Source organism: Apodemus sylvaticus, chromosome 2 (assembly GCF_947179515.1).
Source record: "Apodemus sylvaticus chromosome 2, mApoSyl1.1, whole genome shotgun sequence".
NCBI lineage: Eukaryota > Metazoa > Chordata > Mammalia > Rodentia > Muridae > Apodemus > Apodemus sylvaticus.
This window is the reverse complement of record NC_067473.1, coordinates 154217118-154231688: the sequence shown is the minus strand read 5'-3', so window position 1 is coordinate 154231688 and position 14571 is coordinate 154217118. Positions and strand designations below refer to the sequence as shown.

Below are 14571 nucleotides of genomic sequence, written 5' to 3'. Positions count from 1 at the left end.
AGGTTGCTAAGAAGGTCTGTAGAAGGATTTAGTAGTATAGGTTATTGAGAAAGTATATAGAGAGATTTAGTACAGTTTGCTGAGACAGGGAGACAGAGGAGGAGAAGAAACAGAGAAGAAGAAAGAAAATGACAGAGAAGGAAGGAAGCAACAGAGAATCCTGGATATAATAGTTAGAAAAATCAGAAAAGGACAAGTCTGCATACTATAAAGAAAGAGGCCACTGAGCCAGAGTGTGCCCTAAGAAATAGAAGCTAGGTGCAGGAATTCCCAGGTCTTGGGAAAAGTGCCCCCAAATGGCAAACCCAGGTGTTAGCCCTGGGTGAAGACAGCGACTAGGGGAGATGGGTTTTCTGATCACCTCCCCCAATCCAGGATAACTGTGGGAGTGAAAGAGAAACCCACTCAGTTCTTGGTGGGCACAGGGGCTCAACACTTGGTCTTCCAAGCCAATGGCGCTGTTTCCAAGAAAAGATCTTGGATCCAAGAAGCCCCTGGCACCAAACTGTATTCATGGACTACCCAAAGAACAGTGGACCTAGGGATGGGATGGGTAGCCCATTCATTTAGAGTCACCCCAGACTGTTCCTACTCTCTGTTGGAGTAAGACATACTCTCCAAAATGGGGGGGGGGGGGAGCACGCAGATATGCTTCCTGCCCAACGGGCTGCAGCTAACTGGCCCAAAAAGAGAGACTGACCCTTGCTGGAAGTTGCTACAGACCGGAGCAGTTTTCTCCATGATGGAAGCAGGTGCTGCTATGGTGGATGGCACAAATGTCATCTGGGTAGAAGAATCTTTACCCCCTGGCATGTCAATGCAGAAAGTGGAGCTCATTGCCCTCACCAAGACCTTGAAACTTGAAACCAGTAAGAAAATCAACATCCACACGGATAACAGGTATGCCTTTGCCATAGCCCATGTCCACAGGGATATATGCCAAGAGGACTGCTCACATCAGAGGAAACCAACAGGAAATCTTGGACTTCTTAGATGTCCTAATGAAGTCAGCCACTGTGAGTATTCACTGCCCAAGATGTGCAAAGGGAAAAAGACTCAATGGGCAATAACCAGGCAAAGCAAGTGGCTCTAGGAATGGATATGCAGGAGCCTATACTGATTATTGGTCTGTAAGAGACACCCATTGGGAAATGGGACAAAATTAAGAAACAGCCTCACTTAAAAAAAGGACTGAGATTGCTAACCACCCTACCAACTATTGCCAAGAGAGGGTGCACACAAGAAGGGAGAACTATACTCCCCAGAAAGTAAGCCAAAGACTCACTGCGCCAAATGCACAGATGGACTCATTTAGGAGATTAAAAAAAACTTTTTCCTGGCAGTTAAGGGACCAAATGTATATATTTATGACTCAGGTTTTAGGCTAGAGAGATAAAAGAACAGTGTAAGATATGCCAGCAAGTAAATGCTTGTGCAGTAAAGAGTAAACAGGGCAAAAGACCTAGAAGAGAACAGCCTAGACTATATTAAGAGATTTTATAAAAGCTAAGGCAGGAGAATATGGTTATAAAAGATCTTCCAGCATTTATAGATACTTTTCTCTAGATAGATTGAAGCAGGAAACAGCTGCCAAGGTTAGAAGAAATTTTCCCAAGTTTCAGAGTGCCCAAGGTAATTGGATCAGATAATGGTTCTGTTTTTTGTTTCTAAGGTAAGTCAGAAATTGACAGAGATATTGGGGACTAATTGGAAACATTATTGGATGTACTGTCCCCAGGGCTCAAGGCAAGTAGAGAGAATAAACAAAACGCTATGAGAGACCTTATCTAAATTGACCTTGGAGACTGGCTCAGGCTGGATGGTGCCTCTCCCCTCTTTTCTGAAGAGCCCCTACCATTTTAACCTGACCCCCCTAGAGATCCTCTTTGATACCCCAACTCCTTTGGTGTCCACTGGGCCCTCCCAGGAGGTGTCCCACAATATGAGATTTGCCTTAAATGCTCCAGGCATGCCAGAGACTCCTCACTGCTTCCAGATAGGTGATTGGATCTGTATAAGAAGGCTTCAGGAACAGTTGCTGAAACACTGATGAAAGAAATCCTCACCAAATTGACCACAGAGACTGGTGTTAATGATTAGATAGCTCTCCTACCCTTTTTGCTTCAGGCTTTTGTTCTCTGGGCTCAATGCCCTCGAGTGGGTGAGGCAGCAAAGCATGGAAGGCCTACTCAGGAGAAAGAGACTTGCAAGTCGTTTCCAAGTTGGAGGTCCGGTCTATGTTAGACACCACTGCGCAGAATACCTTGAGACTTGATGGAAAGGCCCTTATCTTGTACTCTTGATCACCCTGCTTTCTGCTTTGATGAGACCCCTTGTAATTTTACTCCTTTTGCTTACAATTGGAACCTGTGTGATTAACTGGTTAATAGTTTTTATTAGGGAACGAATAAGTGCTATGCAGATTCTTACACTATGCCAACGATATCAGAGATTTAGGGCAGGACAATCCAGAATATATAGCGTCAGAGATTTAGCTCTATAGTTCTAATCTTAGAACTATTAACAAGAGAAGAACTGGGGAGTGAAAGGATAGAAAATAATACAGCCTAACTCTAATGACCCCAAGAAGTCAGAAGTTTAAAATGCTATCTTGCTTTGTTAGAAACTAGGTAAAAGGTCACATTCCAGAGCCCACCCTTTGTTTAGACCTAGCAGAAAGGCCTTGAATAGGTGATCTTGGCTCCACAAGGTAACTGGAAATGGGCTAAGCTTATCTTGCTTCTGTAAACTGCTTACACCATTACCCCTATGCAGGAGTTCACACAGTTATAGACATTGAAGAAAATAGGAAACTAATTGGTCCACTAAGCGTGGGCTCTGATAATTTAAACTGATTGGCCTAAAAACTATGGAGTGGTACAAATCAATTGGCTCACATTTCGCAGGTTCTCCATGCTAAGAAATTATTGGTTTGTGATTCGAGGGCTTTGTTGTAAACTTATAAAAGCTGTTGCAATTCAGCACTCGGGGTCCACAGTCCTCTAGCCCTGTGCGGTGTACGTCTGTGGAGCCCAGAATGCTGGAATAAAGAAATCCTCATGTTATTGCATCGAGACCATTTCTCGTGAGTGATTTGGGTGTCGCCTTCCGGAGCATGGGGTGCTGGGGCACCCTCGGTTTTGGGGGGTCTTACAGTCCCTCAGGGGGAAGAGGTACTTGGGCACGGGCCCGCCTGGGCACTCCCTTTCCCCCACATGACCATGCCACACTCCCTAAGCCCCATTCTCTCTTCTTAAGCCCCCTTCATTGGTGCATTGGCCTTTCACTTTCCAAATAACCTTTCTATTCCCTTAACTCCTACCTTTGGTGTTAAGGAATATGAATTGGAGTTTTATTGCAGGAAAAGTCTGTCTATATAATTAAAATTGTCTTTTTGGGTGGTGTACTATGATTCACTGTCTCCAAAGCTGTGCCGATTGCTTCAGAGTATCTGGATTCTCTCTGGGAGTCCAGCCAAACTTGAAAATCTGATGCTTCTTTAGAGATGGTCCTAGGTGAATTTGTCCTCTGTGTCTTTCTGTCAGATATCTCCTGTCCTCTGTGATATTTCTGTCAGATGTTCTCAGCTTTCTACAATGTTGGTGGGGCTTTCTTCTTCTCTGATCAAGTAAGGCGCCAGATGTAAAAGGAATTTTTATTCGCTTAATATAATTGTTGTCTTATTAGTCACTCTTTCTAGTTCTTTCTGAACTTTGGCTGGCTGGTTCAACTCAGATGTTCTGGCTCAAACTCCTCTCCAAGCCGACCTATTCAATCTGGCTTCTCTCAACTTTTCACTGAATTGTTCTGCTTGGCCTCAAACTAACTCTGGCATTTGTTCTAATCTTCTGGCTCCTTCTTGTTCTCTGGCTTCAACTAACTCTGCTGACCTGCATTGAATTGCATGAACCCATGAACAAACTCAGCTCCACTTCCCTGAACTCAACTGACAGAACTGAACTGTCTTTCTTCCCGAGTTTCTCTTAAGTAGCTTTTCTCCTGAGAGCTGAGCATGTCCTATCTCTGATTTATTCTGTCAAATCTTTCTTTGAGTTGTTGTTTTATCTGCCCCTCAATTAGACGTCATTGTTTGGGATTAAAGGTACGTACTGAGGGATTCCAGCCAGGGCAATTAAAGGTGTGTACTAAGGGTATGTCTGCATTCTAGCCAGATCATGCAGGCCTAGAAAATCTCTGGCTATGATCAGAGCAGCCATGCTGCTGGATTAAAATTCCTCTATTAAGGGGAAGGGTTTCCCAACACTGACCTAAGGGGCTTCTTGATAATCAATTTCAATGTGGATTTTTCCAAAAGAACAGCTGACAGGAAGTGAGAGAACATGATCAGCAGCTACACAAAGAAGGATCGGTGCAGAAGGGAAAAATGGCCTGAACAGTTATTAAGAGGAACTAAAACTGGGCTTGGCTGAAATGGGTAGATTAGTGATACTTATTATCTACAGGGGTTTTTGTGTGTTTTCATTATTTTCAACCTGCTAGTTTGATTTAAATTCCCCTTAATTCATAACATGAATAATAAAAAGGCTTAATGATCTGTCTGTTGCATTCAGAATGAACAGCAGAAGGTTAACTAACACTTTTCCCTTTGGGGATATAATGTCTTATGCTGTGTTTCAAAAAGTCTCAAGAGAGCGCCAGAGAGAAGAAAACAGATAAGGGTTAGGAACAATCGTTAGCTATTTTAAAATGCAACTGGAGAAGTCTATTTTGAAACACATCCTAGTTTTTTGTTTTGTTTTCCCTTGTCTCCTGTTTCTTTTCCCGTGAGCTGGATGGATGGGTCCTCCCATCAAGCAAAGTGCACACACAGAGTGCAAAGGGATAGTGAGAGTCCAGTTCCCAGTCCCCATGAAACACACATAGCATCTTAGAATTTCCATGGCTGTGAAGAGACACCATGACCAAGGCAACTTTTATAAAAGACAACATTTAATTGGGACTGGTTTGCAGGTTCAGAGGTTCAGTCCCTTATCATCAAGGCAGGAAGCAGGGCCGCATACAGGCAGGAATGGCGCTGGAGAAGGAGCTGAGAGTTTTTTATCTTGTTCTGGAAGGAAGCAGAAGATTGTCTCTTCCAGGCAGTAGGGAGGAGGGTCTCAGAGTCCATCCCAACATTGTCACACTTCCTCTAACAAGGCCAAACAACTCCAACAAGGCTATACCTCCTAATAGTGTCATTCCCTGGGCCAAGAATATTCAAACCACCACACATGGTACCTCACAGCAAAGAGTTTAATGAAACTGAATATATTAGAGACTGGGCTATATAAATTAATGTTATGAAAAGATCCTGTTGTCTTTGAGAGAATGCATTTTCTCATTTCCTTTGGTAATAATAAAATCTGATGTGGGAATTTTACTGTTAAAAAATATAATTCTTAAGTTTGAATGTTGATATCTTTTTCTAGACTTAGAAAAATGTTCAGTATAATTTTGTTGAATAGATTTTCTATGATTTTTAGTTTAGTTTAAGTCATTCTTCTAGGGATACAATATTTTATCTCTTAATTATGTCCCAGAGATTTTGAAAATTGTGATCATACTTTATATATTTTATTTTCTGTATGGATGATTTTTCCTGCATGTATGCCTGTCTACTACAAGTGTGCTAGATGCCTGTGGAGGCCAGTAGAGGGTTTTGGATACCCTAGATCTGGAGTTACATACAGTTACGAGTTTCTATATAGATACTGGAAATTGAATATGGGTCCTCTGAGAAAGCAGCCAGTGGTAACTGCTGAGCTATCTCTCCATCTTCACATCCATTTAGAAAACACATGATCTATTCATTATTCATTGTTGTCCTGACTTCTTCCTTCTCTCTCTCTCTCTCTCTCTCTCTCTCTCTCTCTCTCTCTCTCTCTCTCTCTCCCTTTCCTTTCTTTCGAAACAAGGTTTCTCTATGTTGCTCTGGCTGTCCTGAAAAGCGCTTTGTGGGCTAGAGATCTGTTTGCCTCTACCTCCAGAGTGCTCAGATTAAAGGTGCGCACTGCCACGTCCAGCAACCTGATTCCTTTCAACCAGCATGTTATATGACGGCATCTTCTTTTTTTGTTTATTGGGTTTTTTTTTTTTTTTTTTTTTTGAGACAGGGTTTCTCTGTGTAGCTCTGGCTGTCCTGGAACTCACTCTGTAGACCAGGCTGGCCTTGAACTCAGAAATCCACCTGCCTCTGCCTCCCAGGTGCTGGGATTAAAGGCATGCGCCACCACCGCCCAGCTGAAGGCATCTTCTAATCTATTGTTTTATTCCAGAAATCCCAAATGCTCAGCACCACTAAGAATGAATCAGAAATGTATAATAGTACATCTGAATAACAATTACAGATTGAATATATACAACAGTTATACCTAAGTCAATATACACTGTATGTTAGTATTCTGTCCATATAACAAATATAATACAATATCTGAGATAGTTGATGTGTAAAAAGAAATTTTTCAATTTTGTTGATAGTTTCAGAGCTTCCTGTCCAAGACTGTCCTGTCTGGGAAGTCCTATTCTTTGGGCATCTGGTGGGCCTGTTGGAATAGGCCCTACAGACATCTTCAAGAGCACATGCCACAGTGACTTAAGAACCTCCCACTCAGACCCACTTCCAGAAAGTTTTGCCACCTCTCAATAAAGTCACCTTTAAACATAATAGGGAACTTAATGGTTCATAATGCTTTTTAACTTGACAGGATCTAGAGTCATCTTAGAAACAAATCTTTTGCCTTACTCTGTGAGTGAATTTGTAATTGGGTGAATGGTGGAAGAAAGGCTCATGCTATATAAGGAATGACATCATTCCTTGAGCTGGGAGATTGGACTACATAAAAAATAGAAGGTAAATTGAGCACCAGCATTTATGACCCTTCTCCCTCCTTCTCCCTCCCCATCCCTGTCTCCTATTTGCAGATACAATGTGACCAGTTGCTGCATTTTGCAGCTACCATGACTTCCCTGCTGTGATGAACTATACCCTGGTACTCCCAGCCTCCTTCCTTAAGTTGCTTTAGTTTCAGCAACAAGAAAAGTATGTAATATACACTGACTCACACAAACCATAGCATAAGACAATATGCTATTACAATAACACAGATCTGATGTAATTCTTGCTCTATAAATATATTTTTTACAAAAAAAGTCCCAGTAGAAAGGCCCTTCTAGATAATATGATATGTCTAAATATGATAAAACTCTAAAGCCAGAATTCTGTTGTCCTATCTATCTATCTATCTATCTATCTATCTTTCCTATCACTTTTTGTTTTTGTTTTTTGTTTCTGTTTTGGTTTTTTTGAGACAGGATTTCTCTGTAGCTCTGGCTGTCCTGAAACTCACTCTGTAGACCAGACTAATCCCATCCTCACAAAGATCCTTCTGCCTCTGCCTCCCTGGTGCTTCAATTAAAGGTGTGTGCCTGTGCCATGCTCCCTCCACCCCCAGCTGAATCCAGAATTCTGATACCCAGAACAAAACCATATAAACCTACTTCATTGTAGAATATCTCTTGACATCGCTCAGTATTTCATTCAAAAGTAAAACTGATAGATAAAACTATACAAACTATTCTACATTCTGAAATACTTATCTCAGACACATCTGTCTCTTAGAACATTTGATTTCTTTAATAGTGGAACTGTAGGAAACTTCTACCTTTTTCTTTTTGTCATCTGAGACACTCTATCATTGAATAGAGGGTTCTCTAGAGGACCAAAATTGACAGACTGTGTGTTTGTGTGTGTGTGTTTGTTCATGTGAATACATGTGAATAAACCCTCATACATACATATACATATATAAATCTATATAGATGTATACATACACACACACATACATTCATACATACAGAATGGCTTACAGGGTATGGTCCAATTAGTCCAACAATAGTTGTCCACAAATGGAAGGTCTAAGAATCCATAGTTGTTCAGTCCATGAGGTTGGATGCCTGGGCTAGTCTTCAGTATACTGAAGAATCCTGAAGAAGTAGGCTACAATCCCAGTGAAGAAATGGACTTGCTGGTGAGAATGAGGGAAAGCAGGTTAAGAGAACTTCTTCTTCAGTGTCATTTAAATAGGCTGCCAGCAGAAGTTGTGGGCCAGATTAAAGATAGATCTTCCTGGGGTGGGGCGGTGGTGGCACAGGGCTTTAATCCCAGCACTTGGGAGGCAGAGGCAGGCAGATTTCTGAGTTCGGGGCTGGCCTGGTCTACAGAGTGAGTTCTGGGACAGCCAGAGCTACACAGAGAAACCCTGTCTCAAAAAAAAAAAAAAAAAAAAAAAAAAAAAAAAAGACAGATCTTCCTGATCAAAGATCTAGAATAAAAGTGGGTCTTCCCAGTTCAGATGCATTTAAAAAACAAAAACAAAACAACAAAATAACAAAGAAAAAAATCCCTTTCTCACAGGAGTACCTAGCTGCTTGAGTTTTAATTAAATCCAAATTTTGACAGCCAAGAGCAGCATCACAGAGCTGCAGAGCTCCACGGTCCGGTCTAACTGTAATTTCGTAGTCACTAATGTACTCTCCTTTGTCCTGCTCCCTGCCTCGTCCCCTGTTCACTGAGAATGCAGACTAGCACAACCATTGTGGAAAACATCATGGAAGTTCCTCAAAACCCCTGGAACCTCCTGTGACAGAGCAGCCCCACTACTGTGCAAAGGAAAGTGAGCATCACTCTACTCCCAACTCTAAGACATCCCAGAGTTCAAGTGTGGGTGAGATCGTGTGTCTCTTGTCTTTCTGTGTGTCCCTTAATTCACTTAAGGCAACGCTCTCCAGTGTGTGCTGCAGAGAGCACACTGTCCTTACTGATGTTCCAGGTGACACTTCCAAAACTTCCTTTTGTAGCTGTTGTGAGTCTTGAGTGTTGCCGAGGAACGAGGCAGTGTGATCTCTTTGGCGTAATAGCTTCATTTCCTCTGTAATAAGCTTTCTAGGTCACATGGCCGTTTCATTTTAAAAACTAAGTTCTTAATTTTTCCAGGCTTTGGTCCCGTTTCCCACAATGGCTGTACTAATTTCCACTCTCACCGACAGTGTGCAAAGGTCTCTCACCGTGTAATGTGCCAGGAAGAGGGCACTCACTTGCAATTGCTTAACTAGACTTTTTTAAAAAATTATTTATTTATTGTGTGTGAGTACACTGATCACTCTCTTTTGACACACCAGCAGAGGGCATCAGATCCCACTACAGAGGGTTGTGAGTCACCATGTGGTTGCTAGGAACTGAACTCAAGACCTCTGGAAGATCAGTCAGTGCTCTTAACTGCTGAACTATCTCCCCTGCCCCTTAACTAGACATTTTACCCCCACCAAATTCCAGGCAGATAATTCGTCTGATAAGTGCCCTTAAAGAGAGATTTTAGAGTAGATCAGAAGAGATTAAACACAATTGGGGGACCAATTGCCTGGTGTAAGTGGTGGAGTGGATGACAGCTCCCGAGGAGGCCACTTGGTCTCCTACAGTGGAGATGACAGTCATGGGCCTGGGAGCTTCCCCAGGCAGAGTGGTGGAACAGAGAAAATCAAGACTCACCTAGTGATTATGCATGTGTTTCTATCACATGCTGGTGTTGTGACTGAACCTTTTTCCTGGGCTCTCGGAAGCTGCCATATTCTGAAGTTGATTTCAGCTGCGGTTTGAAGCAGATGTGGAGGGATTCTCTGATTTGAATCCAACACAGGTACTAATTAGATAGTAAATATAGTAGATTGGAAAGAGCTGAGCTGAATTAACGCAATGTAGCACGTGACTATTGAAGCGTATTTGAAGCTCCTGAGAAGCAAGATTGGCCCTCTCAGCAGTTAAAAGCTGTGAGAACATCCGTCTTTCATGGACACCCCAGGAAGGGCTGAGAAGAAAAAAAAATACTTTCTATATGTGTCAGTGATCGTCAAGCTTTCACTTGCTGTAACAAAATCCCTGGGAAAAACAAATTATACAGAGGAAAAATTAATTTTGATTCATGGTCTCAGAGGTTTCAGTCCATGGTTTTTGAACCTGGTGGTAAGCAGCATATTGCTGTGAGGAGCCTGTGGTCAAGCACTGAGCCTTACACCATGGTGGTCAGAAAACAGAGGCAGAGAAAAGATTAGGTCATAATTGCTTCCAAGAGCATGCTCCCAAATCACATAACTTCTCTTCCTTTCAGTAAGCCACACCCCCTGAAGGTTCCCCTAGGTTTTTGCTGGGGCGCCGTTAGAATCAGAACCAGAACAGTATAGGATGGAAGGGTGTATTTGGAAAGAGGGGCTGGTGGCCTTATGGTAGTAGACTTGTCTAGTATGTGCCAGGCTTGATCATAGCACCACAAAAATCCAAACCAAGAAACTCTGGAATACATTCTAGGAAAGAAAAAGAAAACAAAAACAAAAACACCATTCAATTTCATGTTTTTTAAACCCTCATATAAGATTACAAGGAAGATTATTTGTAGTAGGCAAGTGTTTGTTTGAGGATTTACTTGGTGTATAGAAAAGCATTAATTGGATGTGATAGTTTCCCCTGGTGCACAAATCAATCAAAGCCTCCGGGGAGAATTGTGCTGGCTCTGTGTTTAGTAAGCAATGAATGCTACTGTGAACAACAAGTCTGTTCTGCTTGCTGTGTATGTGTGGTAGGGGACTTAGGAGAAATACCAAGGGGCTCTCTTGGACTGTGGAAACAAGTTCCCCGGGGTTTGCCTAATGAGGCTCTGAAGGGAAAATTATGTCATGCATAACCAGTCTTATACATGAACGTACACACATACGTGTGTGTGTGTGTGTGCGCGCGCGCGCGCGAGTGTGTATACAAGTGTGTACAGTTGTACCAATATTAATTGAAAGTTTCCAGGTGCCAAGAACTATACAATTACAATTCTTGGGAGACAGAATTAGCCAAACACAGTCTGCCTGGGCTCCAAACATTGCCCAGGGGAGAGCTTTGCAAAGTGTAGATTTGAGTCAAATTCTGGGTCTTCGGAGGTGAACCAAAGACCCTAAGGTGTGGATTAAATTTAGCATTCATTGTTTTACTGTGCATCACTGCTTACGTGGATGTGTTTCAGAAGAAAATTGCACACAGTAAGACCTTGAAACCACCCCTCCTAGTTTCGAAGTAACTCTATTTTCCATGAAAGGAAAATACATCTGGATTCATTCCACGGAGGGCTCATTAATTCTGGCACCTTGTTTCTTCCACCCCACATGGTTACTATTTTCATTTCCCTCTGGGGAGCAGAGTCCCAATCTAAAATTGCTGATAATAAGGATAATAAGCTCAGAGACGTCCTGGGGGAAAACAGTTTCCTGGCCTCTCTCTGTTGGCCGTTGTTGGAGAGGGAGAGGTTGGCTTTCTGAAGACTTCCGCTCTAAACACCAAGAGGCCCTCCTGGCCACTGCTCCCTCTTACTCTCAGCATTCCAGCAGTGGTTCTCAAAGCGCCATCCATGGACCAGCAACACAAGTTCCACCTGAGAATCTGATTTGTGCAATAATCTAAATTCTTAGAGCAATGGATCACAGACCATGGGACTGGGACCCAGGAAAATGTGTTTTACCATTGTGCTGTATTTCCACTACTAATAAGTTAACTGAGACAAAAGCTGCATTCCCCCCACATTCTAGTCTAAAATATCTGTGGCGGTTTGAGTATGCTTGGCCCAGGGAGTGGCACTATTGGAGGTGTGGCCTTGTTGGAGTAGGTGTGGCCTTGCTGGAGGGAGTGTGTCACTGTTGGAGTGAGCAATGAGACCTCCTCCTAGATGGTTGGTAGCCTGTCTTCTGTTTGCCTTTGGAACAAGATGTAGAACTCTCAGCTCTTCCAGTGCATGCCTGCCTGGATGCTGCCATGCGGTGATGATAATAGACTGAATCTCTAAATCAGTAAGCCAGCTGCAATAAAATGTTACCTTTTATAAGAGCTGTCTTGGTTATGGTGTCTCTTCCCAGCAATTGGAACCCTAACTAAGGCAGTATCTAATGTTAGCTATCAGAACGAACAGTTATAATGCTAGCAGTCATAAAGTCACCAGCAATCAAGAGCTCTAAACACACAGGCTATGGAGAGGGTCTGTGGGAGCAGAAGTAGATAGAAGGAATAACTGTGAAAGACACAGAAAGGCAGACAGAAAGTAGGACACACACATACAGACACACAGACACATGCACACTCACACAGAGAGCTACACACAGAAACACACATGCGCACACACACACACCACCAGCCATACCCCATGATCTCCATCTAGAAATGATGAGTCCTTAAGGTGGAAAACATGGAAAAACAGTGGTTGTCACTCTGAAGGGCTTCATTGTGTGAGTGCAGAAAGAGTAATGCTCATGACAGGTGACAAGAAAAATGATTAATGCTGTGTCAGGCCCACAAGGTACTGAAGTTTGGGGTCACAGACACAGGAGGAATTAGCTCTCCCAACAGCAGTAGATGGTAGTGGTTTGAGTTAGGGTCAGGTGTGGTGGCATACGCCTGCATAGCCACTTCTCACCCCTCAAGTCTAGTGTGGTGTACAGAGAAGCCACAGGTAATAGACAGATGAGTTATTCTTACTGGTTCCATCAAAACGTTACTACAAAATAGACAGCAGGCCATGTTTGATCTTTGGGCCACAATTAGCCCAAAACCTGCATAGTGCGCTCTCTCTCTCTCTCTCTCTCTCTCTCCAAGATTTATTATATTTATATAAGTACACTTTAGCTGTCTTCAGACACACCAGAAGAGCATATAGATCCCACTACAGATGGTTATGAGCCACCATGTGGCTGCATATTGCTCTCTTAAATGTTTCTTTCAATATTACTGTTGGCAATAAATTCCTTTTTTCCTTTCCTTTCCTTCCCTTCCCTTCCCTTCCCTTCCCTTTTCCTCCTCTTCTTCCTCTTCCTCCTCCTCCTTTTTCTTTTTTTTTCCTGTCTTAAAAAATGTTTTTCTGGGCTGGAGCGATGGCTCAAGGATTAAGAACACCCTTCTCCCTCAACAGGACCTGGGTTCCATTCCCAGCACCCACATGGTGGCTCACCAGCATCTGTAACTGCAGTTCCAGAGCATCTGACGCCCTCTTCTGGTCTCCATGTGCCACACAGGTACACATGTACTATAGAAACATACTGACAGGCAAAACATCTATACACATACAAAAATATTTTTTTCCTCTCATAGTAGGAAGATACACAGAATTTTGAATTTCCAAGTTTCTCTTTTTTTTTTTATCATTTTAATGTTATAAATGTGTTTTTCTGGCTTCTGTTGTTTCTCAGGGAAATGGTAATATGGGCTAGTCAGCCACATGAGGTAGCTTAAATTCTTTTTTTTTATATTATGTGTTTTTAATATTTAATATTTAATAGCTCATCACTGGTAACACTACATAATCAAGAATAAGTTAACACAGGTTAGCATTTAAAAATGTAGACTTTAATAAGTGTATAGGTCAGATTGTGGGGAAGTTGACCAAGATATACAACATAGGAGATACAAGTGACCACATGGGGTTTCTACACTTCATTACACTTACAGATATTTATTAAGATTGTTCAATATATGACTTGGTCAGGGTTTCTATTCCTGCACAAACCAAGAAGCAAGTTGGGGAGGAAAGGGTTTATTCAGTTTATACATTCATATTGCTGTTTACCACCAAAGGAAGTCAGGACTGGAATTCCAGCAGGTCAGGAAGCAGGAGTTGATGCAGAGGCCATGGAGGGATGTTTCTCACTGGCTTGCTTCCCCTGGCTTGCTCAGCCTGTTCTCTTATAGAACCAAAGAATACCAGCCCAGAGATGGCACCACCCACAAGGGGCCTTCTCCACCCCCATCCCTAAATGAGAAAATGTCTTACAGCTGAATCTTATGGAGGCATTTTCTCACCTGAAGCTCCTTTCTCAGTGATAACTCCAGCTTGTATCGAGTTGACACACAAAACCAGCCAGTATGTGACTTTTCATTTGACATTTTGGAAGTCCTTTATTGTAAAGATAATCCTATCTGCTGATGAACAGCAGCCCTGACGATCACTCTGGACCTCCATGCTGGATAAATTCCATTTTTTCTTGAGACAAGGCTTCCTTCTGTATTTCTAAGGTAATGTTTTTGTTATTTCTGCAGTGTCTGATGGCCCCTGATGCAGTTGCAAGTCTGAGAACACGCTTCCTTTTGAATGCTGTGAAATTACTGAGACATGGGAGGGCAGCGCAGCAGATCCCAAAGTTCCTGAGACACTGTGACCCCTTCTGTTAGGGAACCTTATTAATGGAGCACGAGGCTTCTCTATCTGCTTAGCCCTGCTGGTAGAACCCATCTTGCTGCCCATCCTGATGCCTGAGGCCATAGCTTCAGTTCAATTCTTTTTTTTTTTTTTTTTTTTTTTTTTTTTTTTTGGTTTTTTTCAAGACAGGGTTTCTCTGTGTAGCCCTGGCTGCCCTGAAACTCACTCTGTAGACCAGGTTGGCCTGGAACTCCGGCTCGAAATTTGCCTGCCTCTGCCTACCAAGTGCTGGTATTAAAGGCGTGTGCCACCACTGCCCAGCTTACTTCCCTTTTCAATAAAAATAAATAAATAAATAGGA

At 42.5% G+C, this 14571-nt stretch overlaps 1 protein-coding gene across 1 annotated transcript; it reads right to left on the bottom strand.

Annotated features, from left to right (window-relative positions):
- Positions 1-14016: 14016 nt before the first annotated feature.
- On the bottom strand, positions 14017-14315 carry LOC127677620 (alpha-ketoglutarate dehydrogenase component 4-like). Its single transcript, XM_052172659.1, is given in 2 exon segments — positions 14017-14063; positions 14066-14315. Coding segments are annotated over 2 exon segments (297 nt in total).
- Positions 14316-14571: the final 256 nt, after the last annotated feature.